Below are 24,582 nucleotides of genomic sequence, written 5' to 3'. Positions count from 1 at the left end.
TAGCTTTGTGTTTAGCAGATAAGATTTGCCTTTCCTGGTAACTCCATGAGTAGTTAATTTGTTAGCTGCAGGGTATCACGTTGGTTAAGCAAGAGCTTTGTTTAGAAGTACTTGGTACCTGTGGCACTTGAGTTTTCTCCTGTGAAAATTAGAGATTGATAATAATAGTAACTATCCCATAGATATATTGTGAGGAGTACTAAATCATTTAAGGTGCTAAGAAGAGCCCCTAATATGAAATAATTGCTAAGTAAGTGTTACTGGTTATAGGGATCTAAAACCCTGGCTTTGAATAAAAACACTTCTAATGAAGTACTAATGGTGCAAAACAATCCTAACAGTTATCGTTAAACAACGGGAGCAGTGCCCAGCACAGTATTTTGCCTTAGTAGGCAGTCTATAAATATTTGTTGAATAAATAAATGTAACTTCTTTCACTTGATTTTATTAGTCTCTGAGTAGTTTAACATTACTTCACACATTTCTATTTGTTTTCAGAAAATTAAAAGGAAAAGTACATCCGTAGGGTGATAATATGGGTGAATCTCAGGTAATGGGTTCAAGAATAAAAGAAACTTCTATGTACTTAAATATATACAGTTTCTTTTTTTTTTTTATTAAAAAAAATTTTTTTTTCAACGTTTATTTATTTTTGGGACAGAGAGAGACAGAGCATGAACAGGGCAGGGGCAGAGAGAGAGGGAGACACAGAATCGGAAACAGGCTCCAGGCTCTGAGCCATCAGCCCAGAGCCTGATGTGGGGCTCGAACTCACGGACAGCGAGATCGTGACCTGGCTGAAGTCGGACGCTTAACCGACTGCACCACCCAGGCACCCCTTAAATATATACAGTTTCAATAGGGGAATATGGGGCTACTAATTTGTATTTTAAAGAATAATTATGGAGGAGAGGAGTCTGGGAAAATGACAGAGTAGGAAATGATGAAGTTTTGGGGTGATGGTGGGGTGGTCTGGAGCCAACGGCCAAGAAAGAATTCTTGAAGATGTCTTTGGTGCAAAAAGGTGATTTTATTAAAGCACGGGGACAGGACCCATGGGCAGAAAGAACTGCATTGGGGCTGTGATGGGCAACTGATTATATACCCTCAGGGTGGGTTAAAGATTATATACCCTCAAGGGGGTTAAAGATAGAGTAAGTCTCTAGGTATTTTGAAAGCAAGGTTTCCGGGACCTTGAGGGGCCAGTTGCTGTTAGGAAAATGCCATTTATTATAATTTAGTAAAACTTCAGTCATGAGACCTTTCAGATGTATATCAGAGGGCCTTAAGCTTGGAGTATGATTGCTGGCATATATCTTGGGGGAGCTGAGATAAAGTTTCCAAAGGAATTTTCATAGGCTAAAGTAGACTTATAGGACCTTGGGGGTCAGGATAATGTTAAGCCAAGATTCCCTTTTGCCCCTAGGAAAGTGTTATCATCAGGCAGCTGAGCTCCTAGAAGGAGGTCACTGCCACTTTCAAGGACTTGTCAATGGGCTGTAGGCAGTAAGGGAATTAAATTTTTCATTTGCCTTTGTTTCCCATATCATCATGGGAAGCACTTAAACCCCTTTCCTTTCTTCTTGGGTTGCCAGGAGTGTCCACGGAATATCACACATATCCCAACTGGGGTGGGGGAATACTGTTAGCTTGTACTTTGCCCTCAGCTTGCCTTATGCTCCCTTATGAGGAAGCATGAAGAATCTGTTCCCCAACCTAGACAGGGATTACACTAGACAAAACTGTCTGATGTAATGGTTTTTGGAACTCTGGATTTTCTTGATGGCTTGCATTTTCCAGAGGAAGACTTGAAGGATAAATCGCAGTTAATTTCTGTCAATTTCAGCTTCTAGCACAGTAGCAGTTACCCATTTGTTATCCCCAGCCACGTGGCAGGCAGCTGTACATGGGTCCTGGAGCATCTTGTACACAGCTTGCAGGAGTCGGGTGGACAAAAAGGACCCTGTCTTCCAAATATCAGGAATCTGTGCTGATTGCCAATTCCTGCTTGGGATCACAGAATTGCAGAGTTGAGTAGTCATTGTTGTCGCATGTTTCCTATTGTTGCAAGTCCCTCCCCATACAGCTGAAGTGACTTCCAGGGGATTTGAAGTGACAACTCCCCACTCCACTCCTACTTCATTTTTCTGCTTTTCGCCATTTTGCAGTCAGACACTAAAGACCAGGGCATTGAAAAACAACTCCACACATGGGGAAAATTAGAAAGTGACCATGCGTGCCCAGGGAAAGGCTCAGAAAAGACCACTTGCTAGAACCTTAGGTTTACACCTCAGGCTGATCCTCGGCACAGAGATAGCCTACAGTAATCAGAAAAACAAAAACAATAAACAAAAAGAATAATGAGACACAGGATACCCCGGGCAAAGGAGAGAATCTGATTTCTAGAATTACTACATTATTAGATTCAGATGTTCAGTTTTCAACGTAAAAGGTCACAAAGCATACAAAGAAACCTGAAAGTGTGGCCTATTCAAAGGAAAAAAAAATCAACAGAAACTGTCCCTTAAAAAGCCCTAAAGGCAGATATATTAAACAAAGACTATAGACCAATTGTCTTAAAGATGCTCAGAGAACTAAAGGAAGATGTGGAGAAAGTAAAAAACCAATGTATAAACAAAATGTTACTCTTCAATCATATATTTCACTCTATTTCATTGGTATGATATGTTGTTCTTTTCATTGCTTTGTGAGTAGTTTATAATTTTAGTTTTGATTTCTTCTTTGATTTAAGGGTTATTTATAAGTGGGTTTCTTAATTTCTTTGCTGCCTAGTTGTCCCTGTACTGCTAATTTTTCATGGTAGAACAATAGGTTCCTTATCATATTCCTTGAGATTCTGCCATAAATAATGCAGTACACACTAAGATGGAAGAAAATAAAACCTAATCCTTAGCATTACCCCAATACTGAGGTCTTATCTCCCAATGTATCTGATTTTCCAAATTCCATCTGAATAGCCATGTATTTTCGTTACTCCAAGCTTTACATGTGTTGTTTATCCAACCTAGACGATCATCCCCATCATGAAAATCCTTGTCTTTTTATTTATTTATTTTGAGAGACAGAAAGCATGCAGGCGAGCAGGGGAGGGGCAGAGAGAGAGAGGGAAAGAATCCCAAGCAGGCTTCATGCTGTCAGCTCAGAGTCTGATGTAGGGCTTGATCCCACAAACTGTGAGAGCATGATCTGAGCTGAAATCAGGAGTCAAATGCTTAACCAACTGAACTGCCCAGGCACTTCTGAAAGTCCTTTTGTCTTGAAACTCAGTTCAGATGTTCCCTATTTCATAAAGTCTTTCCAGGTTCTTCAGCCAGCATTCCCTTTGCTTTTTAGGTTCTGTTGAATGTCTTCATTTTGCCCTTCAAGATGAACTCTTCAGAGGCGCCCGGGTGGCTCAGTTGGTTGAGCGTCCAACTTCGGCTCTGGTCACGATCTCACAGTTTGTGAGTTCGAGCCCCGTGTCGGGCTCTGCACTGACAGCTCAGAGCCTGGAGCCTGCTTCGGATTCTGTGTCTCCCTCTCTCTCTGTCCCATCCCCACTCATGCTCTGTCTCTCTCTGTCTTAAAAATAAATAAAACATTAAAAAAATTTTTTAAAAATTAAAAAAAAAAACAACATAAAAAAAATTTCCATCTTATTTTCTGCCCCAGGGTGACCTGTTGGAGTAAAAAATGGACTCTCTTAACCTCTGGCTTGAGGTTGGCATTGGACAATGGAAAGCCCTAGCAGGAAATCAGAGGGGAGATCCTTTCCATAGGGTTGTCTTGGTCAGGCCTCGTATGTTTTTGTTTTTGGCCACGGGGAGGGCCGGTGTCTTCATCATCTTTATATTTTTTGGAAGTAGAATTGTCATAAAATAGTTTATTAGTGTCAGATATATACCATAGTGATTTGACAATTATATACATTATGGAATGCTCGCCACCATAAGTATAATTACTATCTGTCACCTTATAAAGTTATTACAGATTAGTGACTGTATTCCCTATGCTGTAATTTTCATCCCTGTAGCTTATTTTATAACTGGAAATTTGTATTTCTTACATCTCCTCACTTATTCCAACCATCTCCTAAACCCCCTTCCTTCTGACAACTACCAGTTCTGTTTTATGAGTCTGTTTCTGTTTTTTGTTTGTTCATTTGTTTCATTTCTTAGATTTCACATGTGATTGAAATCATATGGTATTTGCCTTTTCCTGTCTGACTTATTTCATTTAGCAAAATACCTTCCAGTTCTATTCATGATGCTGCAAATGGCAAGATTTCACCCTTTTTTATGGCTGAGTAATATTCCATTGTATAATGTATATCATGTATTGATTGATTGATTGACAGGCATAGGTTACGTCCATATCTTGGCTATTGTAAATAATGCTGCAGTGAACATAAATGTTTATTTATCTCTTTGAGTTTGATATTTTCGTTTTTATGGGTAAGTACACAGAAGTGGAATTACAGGGTCATATGGCATTTTTCTGTTTTTAATATTTTGAGAAACTCCATACCTTTTTGCACAGGGGCTCCACACATATTCCCACCAGCAGTGCACTACACATCCTTTTTTCCACATCCTCACCAAAACTTATTATTTCTTGTCTTTTTGATACTAGCCATACTGACTGGTTTGAGGTGATAACTCACTGTGGTTTTGATTTGCACTTCCTCCATTATTAATCATGTTGAGCATCTCTGGTCATTTTTATGTTTCCTTTGGAACTATGTCTATTCAGGTCCTTGGCCTGTTTTTGATTGGATTATTTGCTTTTTTGACATTGAGTTGTATATATTTTTATGTATATAAAATATATATTTTATTTTGGGTATTAACCCCTTATCAGATATAGTATTTGGAAATATCTTCTGTTCAGTAGATTGCCTTTTCATTTTGCTGATATTTATTTTGCTATGCAAAAGCTTTTAAGTTTAAAGTAGTCCCAATTTTTTAGTTTTGCTTTTGTTTCCTTTGCTTGAGGAGACAGATACAGAAAACTTGGTGAGGCAAGTTTTTGAGAGAGAGAGAGAGAGAGAGCGAGCGAGGAAGTGCATGTGTGGAGAAGGGGCAGGGAGAGAGGGGAATAGAGGATCTGAAGTGGGTTCCATGCTGACAGCAGAGAGCCTGATGCAGGGCTTGAACCCACAAACTGGGAGATCATGATCTGAGCTGAAGTCAGATGCTCAACTGACTGAGCCACCCAGGTACCCCACTGCCTGTGTTTTCTTTTAGTAGTCTTATGGTTTCAGGTCTTATATTTAGGTCTTTAACCCATTTTGAGTTTATTTTTTTGTGTATGGTGTCAGAAAGTTGTCCAGTTTCAAAAGAGGAACCCTTTTGCATTGCTGGTGGGAATGCAAACTGGTGCAGCCACTCTGGAGAAACAAGTTCTTCCAAAAATTAAAAATAGAACTACTCTATGACCCAGCAATTGCACTACTAGGTATTTACTCAAGGGATACAGATGTGCTATTTTGAAGGGGCACATGCACCCCAATGTTCATAGCAGCATTATTGACAGTAGCCAAAGTATGAAATTTATTGTCAAATTGGTTTCCATGCAACACACAGTGCTCATCCCAACAGGTACCCTCTTCAATACCCATCACCCACCCTTCCCCACCTCCTACCCCGCATCAACCCTCAGTTTGTTCTCACTTTTTAGAGTCTCTTATGGTTTGGCTCCCCCATGGTCTTCTGTTAAGTTTCTCAGGATCCACATAAGAGTGAAAACATATGGTATCTGTCTTTCTCTGTATGACTTGTTTCACTTAGCATAACACCCCAAAGTATGGAAAGAGCCCAAATGTCCATCGATGGATGAATGGATAAAGATGTGGTATCTATATACAATGGAGTATTCCTCGACAATCAGAAAGAATGAAATCTTGCCATTTATAACAACATGGATGGAACTAGAGGGTATTATGCTAAGAAATTAGAGAAAGACAAATATCATGACTTCATTCATACGTGGAATTTAAGATACAAAACAGGTGAACATAAGGGAAGGGAAGCAAAAATAATATAAAAACAGGGAGGGGGACAAACCATAAGAGACTCTTAAATAGAACAAACTGAGGGTTGCCGAGGGGTTATGCGTGGGGGGATGGGCTAAATGAACAAAAAGCATTAAAGAAGACAGTTGTTGGGATGAGCACTGGGTGTTATATGTAGAGGATGAATCACTGGATTCTACTCCTGAAATCATTATTGCACTGTATGCTAACTAACTTGGATTTAAATTTAAAAAATTTTTGAATTAAAAAATTATTAAAAAAAGAAAGTGGTCCAGTTTCATTCTTCTGCATGTAGCCATCCATCTGGTCTAATGTGTTATGCAAGTCCGCTGTTTTCTTACTGATTTTCTGTTTTTATGGTCTGTCCATTGATATAAATCAGGTGTTATAATTTCCTACTATTAGCATATTACTGTCAACTTCTCCCTTTATGTCTGCTAATATTTGTGTTATATATTTAGGTGCCCCTGTGTATAGATGTTTATAAGTGTTATATCCTCTTATTTTATTGATCCCTTTATCATTATGTAATGTAGTTCTTTGTGTATTGTTACAGTGTTTAAGTCTTTTTTTGTCTGATGTAAGTATTGCTACCCCAGCTTTTTTTTTTTTTTTAACTAGTCTTCATGCCCAGCATGGAGCCCAATGCGGGACTTGAACTCACAGCCCTGAGATCAAGACCTGAGCTGAGATCAAGAGTCGAAATCTTAACTGACTGACCCACCCAGGTGCCCCTCTTCTCTTGCTCCCTAAGATTGTCTTTTTATCTTTAATTTTTTACATTAAAAAAATTTTTTTTACTGTTTATTTATTTTTGAGAGAGAGGGAGACAGAGCATGAGCAGGGGAGGGGCAGAGAGAGAGGGAGACACAGAATCTGAAGCAGGTTCCAGGCTCTGAGCTGTCAGCACAGATCCCAATGTGGGGCTCAAACTCAGACTAGGAGATCATGACCTGAGCCAAAGTCAGAGGCTCAACCTACTGAGCCACCCAGGCGCCCCTAATTTTTTACATTTTAATTATTATATCTCTTGGTGTGGACCTCCTTGAGTTCATCTTGTTTCAGGCTCTCTTTGCCTCTGAGACCTAGATGTCTGTTTTCTTATCCAGGTTAGGGAAGTTTTCAGCTGTTATTTCTTCAAATAAATTTTCTGTCCCTTTTTTTCTCTCTCTTCTTGTCAGCCTCATGTAATGTGAATGTTAGTATGCTTGATGTTGTTTCAGAGTTCCCTTAACCTATTCTTAGGTGCTTTTTAAAAATCTGTTTCATTGATGAGGAAACTGAGGTAAGGTTACTTGCCCAAGGAGCCAGGCTTTGAACCTAGAAAGTTCCAAAGCCTGTGTTCTTTTTTTTTTTTTTAATATTTTTTTTAAATGTTTGTTTATTTTTGAGAGAGAGACACAGAACATGAGCAGAGAGGGGGCAGAGAGAGAGAGGGAGACACAGAATCTGAAGCAGGCTCTAGGCTCTGAGCTGTCAGCACAGGACCCAATGTGGGGCTCGAACTCACGAACCGTGAGATTGTGACCTGAGCCAAAGTTGGATGCTCAACTGACTGAGCCACGCAGGCACCCCCCAAAGCCTGTGTTCTTAATAATTAAACTATAGGTAGCTGTTTAGAGGAAGAGAAATCATTTTAAGAAATTTCCCTAATGTTAGGCCCTACTAAAAAATATATTTTACATGAATCCTCTCTCTTTAAATAACAAGCTCCAACCCTACTTTTCTATACTACTACCACAAGTTTGGAGAGAGGATGGGTAGATAGATCCACAAATAGTATCAACCTTACCTCAACCTTTATGTGTGATAAGAACTGTAAATACAGCTCTTTTTTTTTTTAAGTTTTTATTTTCATTCTAGTTAGTTAACATAGAGTATTATATTAGTTTCACGGGTACAATATAGTGATTGAACAATTCCATATGTCACTACTCTGGGTTATTTTTTTTTTTTAATTTCTTTTTAAGTTTTATTTATTTAAGTTATTTCTACACCCAATATGGTGCTTGAACTTACAACCCTGAAGTTAGGAGTCACATGCTCTTCCAACTGAGCCAACCTGGCACCCCAGGGTTATTTTTTTAAGTTTATTTATTTATTTTGAGAGAGAGAGAGAGAGAGAGGAAGAGGGAGGGTGACTCCAAGAGAATCCCAAGTAAGCTGTGCACCATCTACGTGGAGCCTAATGCAGGGCTCAAACTTCCGAACCACGAGATCATGACCTGAGCCCAAGTTAAGAGTTGGACACTTAACTGACTGAGCCTCCCAGTCACCCCACCCCTGGGTTTTTTTAATACAAAAATATTATAAAGTGTTTCAAGTACACATGACTATTAATTCCCTATGATTTTACAAGAATGAATTCAGTTTCAGAAAAAGTTTGCTAGGGAAAATTTATTCATTCAAATGTGTTTTAGCACACTTACTGTATGTTGGGCACAAGGCTAGACATTGAAAATTTTAAAATGATATGGTTCCTCAATATGCTATGGGAAGGACTATAATGACATGCTTTTTACTTTTGTTGTTACAGGTGTTCCAAGATTTGGGAACCGAAGTACTGTCTGGAGCTGCCAAAGGCTACAACATATGCCTTTTTGCCTATGGGCAGACAGGCTCTGGGAAGACATATACCATGCTGGGGACCCCAGTGAGTGTTGGTATTGGAATATATCTCTTTCTGTTGCCACAGCAAGCCTGAATCTCAAATGTCCTTGCTACTGAGAGCTAGAATATGAATTTAATAGTCAAGGTTAATAAGATTTAATGGGCTCTTTTCTGTATTAAGATTGGGTTTCTTAGCAGTTTAATTGAAAGGTGAACTTTGAATAATTAACCCTTCCTTATTAAACCCTGAAGAACCTTAGAATTTTACCATTCCTTTTGATGAAGCAGAACTGTCAGTGCTGAATTTCTCATATCATTTCCAAGTTCGTCGCTTGAAGCTTTTTAACACCTTAGGAGTGGATGAGACAGACTGAATCTTAAGTGCTGCCTAGGGCTGTGCAGAAATGGGGCTATGTGTTCCATCTGAGTGTTGGAGAGAAGCAGGAGGACCAGCTGCGGGGATGGAACTTTCAGAAATATGAAGGACTTATGAGAACCTTACTTTGTCATGGAAAATTGGGAGGTAGAGGTCCTTAAGCACACCTCTTTGTTTTATGTTTAGGAGTATCTTGGTTAGTTGAACTGGTGGGACAGGTGGCAAATAACACTACACATGGACATTATCTGGGACATTATTCCTTCTGAAAGATTACCCCCCAGGGGTGTCTGGGTGGCTCAGTTGGTTGAGCATCCGACTTTGGCTGAGGTTATGATCTCACAGTTCGTGAGTTTAAGCCCCATGTCGGGCTTTGCACTGACAGCACAGAACCTGCTTCAGATTCTCTGTCGCCCTCTCTCTCTGCCCCTCCCCCTCTCTCATGAGTGCGCTCTCTGAAAAATAAACATTATTTCTTATACACAAAAATAAACTCGAAATGGATAAAAGACCTAAACATAAGAGAAAGCCATCAAAATCCTTGAGGAGAAAGCAGGCAAAAACCTCTTTGACCTTGGCCACAGCAACTTCTTACTCAACACCTCTTGGAGGCAAAGGAAACAGAAGCAAAAATGAACTCTTGGGACCTCATCAAGATAAAAAAACTTCTGCATGGGAAGGAAACAGCAAGACTAAAAGGCAACCAACAGAATGGGAAAAGATATTTGCCAGTTACATATCAGGTAAAGGGTTAGTATCTAAAATCTATAAAGAATTTATCAAACTCAACACCCCCAAAAAACAAATAATCCAATGAAGAAATGGGCAAAAGACATGACACTTTTCCAAAGAAGACATCCAGATGGCCAACAAATACATGAAAAAATGCTCAACGTCACTCATCATTAGGTAAATACAGATCAAAACCACAATGAGATACCACCTCACACCAGTCAGAATGGCTGAAATTAACAACTCAGGCGACAACAGTTGTTGGTGAGGATGCGGATAAAAAGGAATCCTTTTGGACTGCTGATGGGAATGTAAACTGGTGTAGCCACTCTGGAAAATAGTATGGAGGTTCGTCAAAAAAATTAAAAATAGAATTACCCTATGACCCAGCAATTGGAGTACTAGGTATTTATCCAAAGGATACATGTGTGCTGTTTCAAAGGGGCACATGCACCCCAATGTTTATGGGAGCACTATCGATAATAGTCAAAGTATGGTAAGATCCCAAATGTCATTGATAGATGAATGGATAAAGAAGATGTGTGTGTGGATATATATATATACATATACGCATATACACACACATACCACACACACACACACAATGGAATATTCCTTGGCAATCAAAAAGAATGAAATCTTGCCATTTGCAACAATGTGGATGGAACTAGAAGGTATACTAAGCAAAATTAGAGAAAGAAATATCATATGACTTCATTCATATGTGGAATTTAAGATACAAAACAGATGAATGTAAGGGAATGGAAGCAAAAATAATATAAAAACAGGGAGGGGGACAAACCATAAGAGACTCTTAAATATAGAGAACAAACTGAGGGTTGCCAGAGGGGTTGTGCGTGGGGGGATGGGCTAAATGAACAAGAGGCATTAAAGAAGACAATTGTTGGGATGAGCACTGGGTGTTATATGTAGAGGATGAATCACTGGATTCTACTCCTGAAATCATTATTACACTGTATGCTAACCAATTTGGATGTAAATTTTAAAAAAGAAATTAAAAGAAAAAATCCAGCTACCATTTTTTTTTTGTGGAAATTGGGAAGCTGATCTTAAAATGCATATGCAAATTAAAGGGTCTCAGGACATCCAAAACAATTTTGAAAAAGAACATCATTTACTAGAAAGATAAACTAAGATTGTGTGGACCTCTTATAAGGATTGACATATAAATCAATGGAAGAAAATAGAAAAACAAACTTTTAAACTTTCCACAAGTGTGCCAAGACAATCCAATGGGCAAAGAATAGTATTTTCAAAAAATGTTGCTGGGACAACTAGATACACTCATGCAAATGAAAGATGCTAGAACTCTACCTCATAACTACAAGTAATTCAACATCATTCATAGATCTAAATTTAAGTGTTAAAATTGTAGGGTTTTTTTGGAAAACAAAACAAAATAGAAGTAAATCATTGTGATGTTGAATTAGGCAATGACTTTAGATATACTGCACCAAAATCACAAGTGGCAAGAAAAAAAAACCAGATAAATTGGACTTCCTTAAAAGTAAACATTTTTGTGCTAAAAATAATAAAGTAGAAAGACAACCTAAAAAAAAAAAACATTAAAAAAAAAAAGATTACCCCTGCTGCCTTGGGCTCAGCGCATTGCTACTATGTCTGTGTTTAGTGTGACTTTATGTATTTGAAATTAAAAGAAAATGCCGACTGCACCACGGGTATAAAAGCTTTAACCTACATACATGTTAACAATGGGTCTAAAATGAAAAAAGAAGCTACTTTTCCCTAAATGTGTGCTTTATTTTATTTTATTTTTTAATTTATTTATTTTGAGAGAGAGTGTGGGAGGATGGGCAGTGAGAGAGGAAGAGAGAATTTCAAGCAGGCTCTGCACTGTCAATGAAGAGCCCATCGTGGGGCTGGATCCCACGAACTGGGAGATGATTACCTGAGCCAAAATCAAGATTCGGATGCTTAGCCCATTGAGCCATCCAGACCCCCCCATGTGTATTTTATTTTATTTTTTAATTTTTTTAATGTTTGTTTATTTTTGAGAGAGAGCTCAAGCAGGGGAGGGGCAGAGAGAGAGGGAGATAGGATTCGAAGTGGGCTTTGCACTGAAAGCAGTGAGCCCAATGTGGGGCATGAACTCACGAACTGTGAGGTCATGACCTGAGCCAAAATTTTCATTCAACCAACTGAGCCATCCAGGTGCCCCCTAAATGTATATTTTAAACACCCATGTATTCTAGTTCTCTATGTGTAGGGATAGAAGTGTTTTGGGAGGGCCCACCGTGGTAAATAGGTTTATCCAAGAAGGATGTAATCTTTATTGCATGAAAGCAGGTACCTGTGTTTGTTAGCTTCTCCACTCTTCCTTCTTACGGTGGTGATCTGCCTCTCAGCTGGTACATTCCTCCCGTGAGTGTCTCCTGAGAGCACAGGCAAATAGAAGCTTCTACATACTTCCAGTGAACCTGCCTAAAACGAAGAGGTAGCACAGGGAACCCATGTGCCCATCCCCCTGCCAACCTTGTTCCTGGTTGTTGTGGGAGAGCTTCACTGTAAGTGAACAGTAATGCTTTCCTTTCTTCTCTTCTCTAGGCCTCTGTTGGGTTGACGCCACGGATATGTGAGGTATAGATTCTATTTTGACTAGATCCTCTCAAAGTACACCTCCTTTGTACACTCCCTTCAGTGAACTCCAACCCTCTGGTTTGTGCAGGGTCTCTTCATCAGGGAGGAAGACTATGCCCCACTGCCTTCCTCTTGTAGGATAAAAGTAAGGTAAGAACCTGTCAGGCCCTAGGGCCTAAGATATTTCCGTTTCTACTCCAAATTGTAGCATGTTCAGCTGTCCTCTCTTTGCTTCAAGAGTCATCTAGAGGAATGGAGAAAAATCACAGCAGAAATATTTTGCAGTATAGAGCGATGAGAAACATACTTAGATCTTTGGGTTGTAGGAATCTTAATTCCTATCCCCAGGCTTAAACAGGTGTTTCCTGTGGACCAGCTTGCCCTGGCTATCTGGGTTCCTTTTCTTCACTTTCCTTACAGTTTAACACCAGCTGTTGGAATTCCTCTTCCAGCTCCAGTAGGTTGTTCTTTGGGTCAGTAGTTCCTAAGCTCTAGTTCCAAGACAGTGCTGATTACTCCCATATGAAGTTTTAACGAGCCTGTAGCGAAAATGTTGGTGCAAGGTTACCAATTGCCCTTAATTTTTGGTATTCTGTTTTTTTGGTGTTCAGTGTCCTTTTTAAAAAACATGAGATATAATTCATATACCATAAAATTCATGCCTCCAAAGTGTATAGTTCAGTGATTTTTTTTTATATTTACAAGGTTGTGCAGTCATCCTTACTAATTCCAGAACATTTCATCATCCCAAAAAGAATAAATGCCCTTTTTAAAAATTAAATGTTAGTGAACATTATTTATACATTTTTTTAAGTTTGCAAAGTAAAATTTTTAGACATGTATATGTGTGTCTGTGAGCATGTACATGTATATTAAATGTTTTATTGGCCGTGAAATCTGGGAACCACTACTCTGAGAGACATCCGGGATTCCTGTGTCCAAATCTGGGAAGGTTAAGAAGAAACAGTTTATAAGAATGTGCATAGTGTTCAGCTCTGATCTGGAGCCTTTTTTTCTGGTCACCGGCTTCACAGGCAAACATCTGTGTTCTGATGAGGAAGACCTTTCTGTGAGAAGTTTGTTTTCTTTTTCTTTTTTTAAATTTTTTTATTTATTAAAATTTACATCCAAATTATGTTTTCTTATTTAACAAAACCTTTGCTGATTTTAATTAAGAATTGTAGCTATTTTGTTATTATTTTATAGATTTTATTTTTAAATAATCTGTACATCCAGCATGAGGCTTGAACTCACAACCCCAAGATCAAGAGTTGTATGCTCCGCCAGCTGAGCCAGCCAGATGCCCAGCTATGTTATTATTTTGAAAAGGAATGAAATGCTAGTAGATACCTATAAGATACAGCATATATTAACCAGAATTGCTGTGTATAAAACAGGTGAAATGAGAATTGTCCTACTTAAATTAGGGGTAGGGACCAGAATCTTATTCATTTAACTGTCCTCATTGCTCAACACTGGCTCTCAAGATGCCATCATAGAATAATAAGAGCTCAAAGATCATGTTTGGAAATCACTTAAGAAATAAGCCTTTAGACTTTGCGGTATGGTGGCCTGATCAAGATATAGGCTGGTGGCAGCATCCTAAAACCATGCTGAAATAGCCTCTTGAAGGCTAAATTTGAGTCAGCGCTGACATTGTAAACCCAAGACTGTCAAGTGATGACAGCTAACGCTAGCAGCACAATTGTGCACATGTAGAAAGAGACTCAGTGGGGCTCTTTGGCATGGTCAAGGTCTTAGAGTGTCAGAGGTAGAACTAGATCAAGAATTAGAACCTTCTGATTCTTGGCTTAGTGTTTCCCCTACTTTTTTCCAAATCTAATGTGTTGCCTTTTTTCACAATGTAATTTTGAAAAGATGTCCCCATTTTTCAAAATGTAATTACGTGCCTTGTTCTACATGTCTTTAGTTTTCTGGAAATCTATAATGAACGAGTGCGGGATCTGCTGAAGCAATCTGATCAAAAAAAGTCCTACAGTCTGCGGGTCAGGGAGCACCCAGAGATGGGGCCCTATGTACAAGGTGAGCCACTGTGGTCCTGGAAGTCTGAGACCAAACTGAATTCTGAGAAGCTTTCCTAATGGTCACTGATTCATTTAACAGATGTATAGTGAATACTTACTATGTGCCACCTGCTGTACTAGATGCTGGATATATAGAAATAAACAAAAAAGACAATCCTGCCCTCAGAGGCAGGCTTATAGTCTTGTGGGGGGTGAGGCAGAAAACAAACAATTAAAGTAGTGATAAAAAGCTAATAAAAAATAAATAGATGTCATGATGGAAAAGAGCATTGGGCAGTGTAGGCAGTCCATCTGCATAGCGTGGTCAGGAAACACTTATGTGAGGAGATTCAGAAGCCAGTCACGTGAAGAATGGTGTAGCAAGGGGAAGAGTGACTCAGGTAGAAGGAGCACCGTGAGCAAAAGCCCTGAGAGAAGGGCTGGGTGATTACAAGGAGACCAATGTGTCTAAAGCATGGTGGAGGAGAGGGAAAGTGGCATGGTATAAGGTTGGGTCTGTGGTGCCAGGTCCAGCAGGGCCTGGACTGACTCCCAGGTCAGGCATTCTCCTTTTCTGAGTACTTTCTCTTCCACTGGTGGTGATAGGGAAATGAGGAGATGTCACACATAGCACGGGTCAGAACTGCTTCCTCATTGAGTGCTGATACTTGGTGTTTGGTACCATTTGCCTTATTCCATTAGGCTAGATCTTAATATTATGTAGAAACAGTTGTGTTCTTTTGTGGAGGAAGTTTTTACCCTTTCAGGCCGTTATAAAAATAACACTCAAATTCTATGCTCCTATTCCTTCAGAGATATGCTAATTTAAATCCTGACAAAAGAGAGTTATATCAGACATCAAGAGTTGGTCTCTTCTTTGACCAGGGCATGACCAGTGGAGGTGTACCAGTCACTGATTCTGCTACCTTTGTCTTTTCCTAAATGTTCCATCATAAACAGCAGCCTGGAAACAACAAAAATGCCATTTGCTTTCCTAAGAGCCAGTGGAGTTTACTCTGTAAAACTGTGTGGATATGTATTTCTGTGTAAAACAATACTTTGAGGGCAGACCAGGCGTTGATGCAGTAGTGTCACAGTTTCTCACCTTTGTGTTTTATTTTAATGTGTGTGTGTGTGTGTGTGTGTGTGTGTGTGTGTGGTGGGGAAGTAGAGGAAACCTCAGACACAGTCCAGTTGTTCCCATTGCACAAAGGCTAAAATGAAGCTACAAGAAGCTAGGGGATATTCCCAAATCACACAGCTCACTGGGGCATGGTTGGAACTGGGAACATTGCCTAGAATAGGAGGAGATGAGTGGGACAGAATCCTGTACATCAGGGAGACCTGTGATCATAGATTTTTTGATTGGCATTGCACCTGAAACCCGGAGAAGGTAGGAACTTATGCATAGTCATTCAGCTTGGGTCATATACCCAAGGTCAGTGACAGGAACTGGACTAAAATCTCAGGGCTCTTTTGGATACTTTCATGGTGTGAACCCTCAGGGGGAGGGTGGATGGTTGGTAGGAAATAATTCTAACCCAGCAAAAAGTCTCTTAGATCCTTTGGGTTACATGTTTCTTAAAGTTGATGGGCATTTTCTCAAATCATGACAAATAAAGGTCAACATTCCTCCCATTTCTCAATGAAGGAGCCTTGAACTTAAGTTGTACAGAACCAGCCTTGGAAGCTAAGACTGAATAGTTACACTGAACTATTATTCCCCTTACTACTCTCTGATGGCATTACAGCAAACTTTTTACTTTTAGTTTTTTAAACATTTGCTTTCTTCATTTATTTACATTATCTGCCTACCTGCCTGCCTATATACGTGTCTGTGTACCTCCATCTTTGGGCTCATACATTCTGTGAATGTGATTCCAAAGTGGAAAGTGGTTTCTGCTTTGAAACCAATTCTCTGGGAATTTATTGAGTACCTACTAGATGCCTATACTATGCAGGGTGCCATAGGAAATATGAAAATATAAGAACTTACACTTCTAGTTCAGAATTGTGAGCTGAAACTTGAGAGTTGTCTAAATCAAAGGAAAGGAAGGGGGTAGCCCATTACCTTCCATTAAAAAGTTTATTAATTAGATGACAGATTAAGTTCAAATCTGAAACGTACAAAGTTCTGCCCAAAGCACACATCAGAGGCTAGTGGTTATAGGGTCTGAAGTATTATCTAAGTGAGAAAAGGACAGTATTATGTTTTTGCCTTGGCCTTTATCTTAACATAAAGGGATAAGGTGCAAAGTAGAAGGTGTTGGAGGTAGGTAATTGGGTTTCTGAAAAAAATTTTTTTTAATATTCTATGTGTTCAATCTACGTGTTTTTTTTTTTTACTTCTTTTTTTTTTTTTTAATTTAATTCTTAAACCTTTTTTCCTCTTGCCTTTCTGCACTTACCAGGACCTCTGGTACCATATTAAATTAAAGTGCTAGCAGTATTTAATCTTGTCCCCAGAGGAAAGCTTCAACATTTTACCATTAGGTATGATATTTGCAATAGTGTTTGTTTTTAATAAATATTCTTTATCACACACTTATAAAAATATAGCAAAAATATAGGACCAGGTTTAAAAAAAAATTCCAATCTATGGCAAACCAAAACCTTGATAAAGTAAAGATGAATTAGGGGTGCCTGGCTAGCTCAGTTGGAGGAGCATGCGACTCTTGATCTTGGGGCTGTGAGTTTGAGCCCCACCTTGGGTGTAGAGATTAAAAATAAAATCTTAAAAAAAAAAAAGACGGATTACTAGAAAAATGAGAAAGACGTCTTGATTATAAGCTCAAATTCTTTTTACGAATTCAAAAGATATAAAATCACTGGTCATATTGTTATAAAAGTTTTTTAAACTCTCATTTCTGTTTCTATCTCATTACATACCAGTAACAATTTGAGACCCAGTCTTTGGACCAGCTTTGAGAAACATTGCCTTAGCAGATTAAGGGTATTCTCTTTTTTTTCTAAAAGTTTTCCAAGAGTTTTTTTTTATTTTTTATTTTTTGAGAGGGAGAGAGAGCATGAGCAGGGGAGGGGCAGAGGGAGAGGGAGAGAGGGAGAGAGAGAGAGAATCCCAAGCAGGCTGTGATCTGCCAGCACAGAGCCCAATTTGGGACTTGAACCCACGGATCATAAGACCATGACCTGAGCTGAAACCGTCAGATGCTTAACTGAATGAGCCACCCAGGCACTCCTAAATTTTTTGTTTTTTAACTTTGAAACAAATTAAACTTTTTAAAAAGTTGCAAGTACAGTGTAAAGAACTTTTTTTCTTGAACCATTTGTGAGTGAATTGCGAACCTAATGACCCATCTCCCCTGATTATTTTAGGGTATTTTCCCTCCATTCCTCCAAATAGGAATGTTCTCCTGTATAATCACAGCACAACCACCGAAATCAGGAGATTAACTTTGGCATGTTGCTACCATCTAATCATTAAAACCCATTTAAGTTTCCCTAACTATCCTGATAATTGCCCATTTGAGAATCACAGATTGCATTTAGTTTGTCTCTCTGGGACTCTTTAGTCTGGAAAGTTTCCTTGGTCTCTCTTTAACCTTCATGAACTTTGACAGCCATCAAGTAGTATACAATTTTAATGTGTCCCATTACTTATGATTTTTAAGGTGATAGCTGCCAGCCTTTTTCACTCTGAAATTGTTATTTTCCTTTTGTGATCAACAAGTATTTGTGGGGCAGTACTGTGAAATCATGTACATATCCCATCGTCATCTAACTTTCAATTTATTTATTTCAGTTTAGATTCATGGTTTCCTATTTTATCCAATGGGTTATCTTCTTTTACTGTGATTTTTTTATTTTGATGCACTCAGGAATCCTCTTTGAGTACACTTCTGTGACATTTTGACACATCACTGTTATTTTTTGAGCACCTCCTTGTTTTCTAGCACAGAGATATTCCAGGCCCATCTACTTTCTTTGCCTCAGTCTTGGAATCAGCCATTTCTCCCAGGAGTCCTGTTCCTTTTTAGTGGAGAATAATATTTAGAAGCTAGGGTCTGGGTGCTATGTATGCCCAAATGTCCCTCTGAGTGGACAGAGCTAAGTAATCTGTGTTCATACCAGTACCTTTAATTGCAGTCTAACACAACACAGTTCGTTCTGGATTTCTCTCTTTTCATATTTGTAATTCCTTTATCTAACAGGGGAGATACTTCTTTGATCTACCTTCCTACATGTGATCTGTCTCCTTGCCATTGCTGTCCTCTTTCTCATGTGGGTGTCTACCTCGTGCACATGCTGGGCTTCTTGAGTCTGTTGTTTAATGACCCTTTATCAGTTGTGGATATTTTTTAGTCATTATTTATTCTAATATTGCTTTTTTCCCACTACTTTCCTTCTGTAACTCCACTTACAGGTATGTTAGACCAATTCCTTATCTGTGCTATGATTCTTACCCTCTTGTCTATATTTTTTATATTTTGTCTTTGTGTGCTTTATTTTGGGTGTATGATTCTGACCTATCTTTCTACTCACTATTTTTTTCAGTTGTATCTAACCTGCTATTAAATTTAGATACTGAATTCTTATTTACACTGTAGTACTTTTTATTTCCCAAATCTCCATTTGATCCTTTCATTACAATTTCCAGTTTTCTTTGAAGTTTTATAATCTTGCATTTAGTTCCTTGAAAATAGTAAGCAGAGTTACTTTAAAGTTACCATAACCCCAAGGTCTGAATTTTTCTTGCATTTATATTGCCTATTATTATTTTTTTAAATTTTTATTTAAAAAAATTCTTTTACGCCAATACCATGCTGTCTTGATGATTACAGCTTTGTAGTAGAGGCTAAAGTCTGGGATTGTGATGCCTCCTGCTTTGGTCTTCTTCTTCAATATTAATTTGGCCATGTGGGGTCTTTTGTGGTTCTATACAAATTTTAGGATTGCTTCTTCTGCTTCGAGAAGAATGCTGGTGCTAGTTTGATTGGGATTGCATTGAATGTGTAGATACCTTTGGGTAGTAGTGACATTTTAACAATATTTATTCTTCCAGTCCATGAGCACAGAATGTTTTTCCATTTCTTTGTATCTTCAATTTCTTTCATAAGCTTTATATAGTTTTCAGCATACAGATCTTTTACATCTTTGGTTAGGTTTATTCCTAGGTATTTTATGCTTCTTGGTGCAATTGTGAATGGGATCAGTTTCTTTATTTGTCTTTCTGTTGCTTCATTATTAGTGTATAAGAATGCGGCTGATTTCTGTACATTAATTTTGTATCCTACGACTTTGCTGAATTCATATATCAGTTGTAGCAGACTTGGTGGAGTCTATGGGGTTTTCCATGTATAGTATCATGTCATCTGCAAAAAGTGAAAGCTTGACTTGATCTTTGCCAATTTTGATGCCTTTGATTTCCTTTTGTTGTCTGATTGCTGATGTTAGAACTTCCAACACTATGTTAAACAACGACGGTGAGAGTGGACATCCCTGTCGTGTTTCCCTCAGGGGGAAAGTTCTCAGTTTTTCCCCATATAGGATGATATTAGCTGTGGGCTTTTCATAAATGGCTTTTATGATGTTTAAGTATGTTCCTTCTATCCCGACTTTCTCGAGGGTTTTTATTAAACGATGCTGAATTTTGTCAAATGCTTTTTCTGCATCAATTGACAGGATCATATGGTTCTTATCTTTTCTTGTACTATGTGATGTATCACATTGATTGATCTGCGAATGTTGAACCAGCCCCACAGCCCAGGAATGAATCCCACTAGATCATGGTGAATAATTCTTTTATATTGCCTATTATTTTTGCTGGTTTTCATTTATTTATTGCCAGATCTACTTGGATGTTTGGTTTGTTACAATTTTGTGCCAGATAGTGTTGGCTAAATTTTTTTATAGAAATAATTTGAAGGTGTAGGACAATGGTATCTTTCTGTGCAGAAGACTTCTCTTTATTTGTCCAGGTTTCTGCATATGCTAGTGATCCAGAATCACCTCAGTCCAATTTAAGTTTTGGCAACGTTCAAAGCTGCGTTGCAAACCCTTCAAAGGCTATGTACTTCTAACTCTTTTATTCCTGTGTTTTAGCCCTTTGGGTTTCCAGCTCAAGTGGTGTTCTATAGGGCAACTGTGGGTGGGATCTGGACTCCAGTCTGGGTTTCTCTAGACAGTGAGGTTGTCAAGGGAACTGCTCTGAGTCATATCCCCTCAAGATCTGGCAAATGACCTCAGAGGAAAAGTGTCCCCAGATGCTGGCCTCTTTTCTCTGGGCTTTCATCTTCGCCCAGTATATGGCCAGAAAGTTTTTAATATCTGGGTATCCCTCTGTGCCTCAAAACGTATGTCTTTAATATTACTTGTCCAGATTTTTCTAATAGTCTGTACTGGAAGGATTGATTTGTGTTATCTCACTTATCATTACCACAATTTTTAAAACTTTTTATTAGAATTTTGAACACACACAAAAATAGGCTAATATAATGAACCCCCATGTATTCATCACCCAGTTACAATAATCATTAACCCCTGGCCAGTGTTGCTCTACTTATATTCCTGTCTACTTTCCCTCATTCTGTGTTGTTTTAAGGCAAATTGTATATGTCACATCAATTCATCTATAATATTTTAGTATGTAGCCCTAAAAGATAAAGATTAAAAAAAAAAAACATAACCATAAAACTAATTATAACATCTAAATAATAATAATTTCTTTTTTATTTATTATTTTATTTCATTAAAAAATCTTATTTTTTAAATTTTAGTTTATATCCATTATAGTTAACATACAGTGTTATATTAGTTTCACGTAATGATCCAGCAATTCCATACATCACCCAGGGCTCATCGCGATAAGGGTACTTACAATCTCCATCACCTATTTCACCCATCTCCCCAACCACCTCCCCTCTGATAACCATCAGTTTGTTCTCTATAGTTTAAGAGTCTGTTTTTTTTGGTCTCTTTTTTTCCCCTTTGTTCTTTTGTTTTGTTTCTTAAATTCCACATATGAGTGAAATCATATGGTGTTTTTCTTTCTTATTTCACTGAGCATTATACTTCTTAGCTTCATCTATGTTGTTGCAAATGGCAAGGTTTCATTCTTTAAAAATATTCTTTTAATGTTTATTTATTTTTGAGAGAGAGAGAGAGAGAGAGCAAGCGAGCATGAACAGGAAGAGAGAGGGAGACACAGAATACAAAGCAGACTCCAAGCTCTGAGCTGTTAGCACAGAGCCTGACCCAGGGCTTGAACTCATGAACTGCGAGATCATGACCTGAGCTGAAGTTGGATGCTCGACCAACTGAGCCACACAGGCACCCCAAGATTTCATTCTTTTTTTTTTATGGCTGAGCAATATTCCATTGTATATATATATACAGCACAATTTCTGTTTGTTTGTTTTTTTGAGAGAGAGAGAGAAAACAAGCAGGGGAGAGGGGCAAAGGGAGGGAGAAAGAGAATCCCAAACAGGCTGTATGCTCAGTGTGGAGCCCAACTTGGGGCTTGATCCCACAACTCCATGTTCATAACCTGAGGTGAAATCAAGAGTAGGATGCCCACTGACTGAATCACCCAGGCGCCCTTATACCACAATTCCTTTATCCATTCGTCTATCGATGGACCCTGGGCTGCTTCCATATTTTGACTGTTGTAAATAATGCAATAAACAGAGGTGCATATATCTTTTCAAATTAGAATTTTTGTGTTCTTGGGGCCCCTGAGTCACTCAGTCAGTTGAGTATCTGACTTCCACTCAGGTCATGATCTCACGTTTGGTGAGTTTGAGCCCCATATCGGGCTCTGTGCTGACAGCTCAGAGCCTGGAGCCTGCTTCGGATGCTGTGTCTCCCTCTCTCTCTGCCCCTCCTCTGATCATGCTCTCTCTCTCTTTCTCTCTGTCTCTCCCTCTCCAAATAAAGAAACATTAAAAAAAAATTAAAAAAAAAAAGAATTTTTGTATTCTTTGAGTAAATAGTGGAATTATTGGGCCATATAGTAGTTCTATTTTTAATTTTTTGAGGAACCTCCATACTGTTTTCCATAGCGGCCACACCAGTTTACATTCCTACCAACAGTGCACGAGGGTTCCTTCTTCTCCGTGTCCTTGCCAACACTTGTTGTTTCTTGTGTTTTTGATTTTAGCCATTCTGACACGTGTGAGGTGATATCTCATTGTGGCTTTACCAATAATTTCTTAAAATAAAGAAATCCAGGGGCGCCTGGGTGGCGCAATCGGTTAAGCGTCCGACTTCAGCCAGGTCACGATCTCGCGGTCCGTGAGTTCGAGCCCCGCGTCAGGCTCTGGGCTGATGGCTCAGAGCCTGGAGCCTGTTTCCGATTCTGTGTCTCCCTCTCTCTCTGCCCCTCCCCCGTTCATGCTCTGTCTCTCTCTGTCCCAAAAATAAATAAACGTTGAAAAAAATAAAATAAAATAAAGAAATCCAGTCAGTGTTGAAATTGCTTTGCTAATTTGTAGCCTAATTGTATTCAGCAATGAGCCAGTGAAGTTACTTTTTTTCCTGAATCTCTGACTCAGTTGTGAAGGCACTTTTTGATTTGGTCACTAACAACCCATAAAGACTTGCTTTCATATCCTTAAGCTCCTCTTTACCTATCTAAAGCCTACCTATTCTGTGACTAAATTCAAGTCTCACTTCCTTCATGGAGCCTGCCCTGGCCACTCCTCTGATCGCCTTAGCATTTATTATCTCTTCTACTCCTATGGCATTTGGCCATATGGTTTTGTATAGTATAACTTCTTACGATTGTAAACTGTGTTTGCATAGGGACATGTGTACTGTATGTTTTGCATGCCAAATTGAGTCTGCTGTCTGGTGGGGTGCATAGCATCTGTTTACCTCAGAAATTTTATGAGGGCCAAATGTGAGGGAATATAAAATCTTTTCTTATACTCTATGTAGCTAAATTGTAAGGAATTGCTGTTGTTTTTGTTGTTGTTAGCAGAACCACTGTATGAATTCTAGACTATATTTTCTGTGAGGGCAGAGACCTGTGGTTCCAGAGCCTATCATAATGCCTGACAATAGGCTTCCAATAAATATTTGTGGATTTAATTTATTATCTTAATGAATTTAGTCAAGGTCTCTTATTCTTGTCTATCAAATTATATAAAATAGGATAAAGTTAATGACCTACAGGAAGAAGTTAAACTTTATCAAACATTTTATTTATTTTGTTTTTTCCTCCCTCACAAATCTGATAGGTTTATCTCAACATGTAGTTACCAACTATAAGCAAGTAATTCAACTCTTGGAGGAGGGAATAGCAAACAGGTAACAGGTTTATTTGTTGCTGTCCTTCTTTCAGCCTCATTCATCTTTCCTGTGTTCTCATCTCCCTTTTGGAGTATATGATTATACTTCTCTCTGTAGCTTCCCACATTCACCATCAGGAGACCTTTCTCAGAACAGTAATGTACCCAGCGGAAGGGGCTAAGATTTCATGCATTTCTCACTAGTAGATAGGCTGGAGTTTGTTCTGGATATAATAATATTAGGCAGTAAGCCCAGAGTTACTCTGTGCTTTGTCTTATAATACACAACTTTTGCTATTTTGACTAAAGAAAGATTCTTGCCTGCATTGTTCTTTCTGTAGGCTTGATAGAGATAAGAACCAGTATAGTTTAAAATGTTTCAGAAAACCATTTTTCTTCTAGTTTGATATATTTGTAAAGGATACCTAAAAAAAGACTGTTTTGAATCTGCTATGAATAAGTGCTGTAGACTCTTCTAAAAGCTATTGTAAATTGTGATAACATTCCATATCGTTGGTTACTAGGAAATACTGAGACTGTTACTAGTATATGCCTGAAAGAACAGACTTTTTTACCTGGGAAAAATGTTGGGATTTAGTCTTCTATTTACCCTATTAATAGCATGTCCAAGTTAATTGACCATAAAAGAAGAACTTTATTTTTTAATTTTTAAATGTTTTACTCATTTTTGAGAGCATGCAAGCAGGGGAGGGGCAGAGAGAGGAGGACAGAGGATCCTAAGCAGGCTGTGTGCTCACAGCTGTGAGCACGATATGGGGCTTGAACTCAAAAACCCTGAGATCATGACTTGAGCCAAAGTCAGATGCTCACCTGACTGAGCCACTCAGGGGCCCCAAAAGAAGAACTTTAAGTTTGACATTCTACTTGGGTTTCATGGAACTATCCTGGAGGCACTTGACTCTGGTCTTCAGGATA

General features: G+C 38.6%; 1 protein-coding gene across 11 annotated transcripts in view; it reads left to right on the top strand.

Moving 5' to 3' along the window:
- STARD9 (StAR related lipid transfer domain containing 9) overlaps positions 1 to 24,582 on the top strand; it is a 127,367-nt gene that overhangs the window by 41,386 nt on the left and 61,399 nt on the right. For 9 of the 11 annotated variants that reach the window (XR_008299216.1, XR_003423059.2, XM_027067032.2 and 6 more), the window contains 5 exons: positions 8,571 to 8,687; positions 12,339 to 12,371; positions 12,460 to 12,521; positions 14,302 to 14,414; positions 23,596 to 23,665. Coding sequence is in view for 9 of the 11 variants with exons in the window: in XM_027067032.2 (XP_026922833.2) it covers positions 8,571 to 8,687; positions 12,339 to 12,371; positions 12,460 to 12,521; positions 14,302 to 14,414; positions 23,596 to 23,665 (395 nt within the window). In the remaining 2 variants the exon portion in view is untranslated. Of the gene's footprint in view, positions 1 to 6,655; positions 6,763 to 8,570; positions 8,688 to 12,338; positions 12,372 to 12,459; positions 12,522 to 14,301; positions 14,415 to 23,595; positions 23,666 to 24,582 lie in introns of those variants that run through there. The other 2 variants (XM_053224113.1, XM_053224115.1) reach the window with 2 other exon arrangements.

The sequence above is a fragment of the Acinonyx jubatus genome, chromosome B3 (genome assembly GCF_027475565.1).
Source record: "Acinonyx jubatus isolate Ajub_Pintada_27869175 chromosome B3, VMU_Ajub_asm_v1.0, whole genome shotgun sequence".
Classification (NCBI taxonomy): Eukaryota; Metazoa; Chordata; class Mammalia; order Carnivora; family Felidae; genus Acinonyx; species Acinonyx jubatus.
Note: the sequence above shows the minus strand (reverse complement) of the source record. Positions and strands in the feature narration are given on the sequence as shown.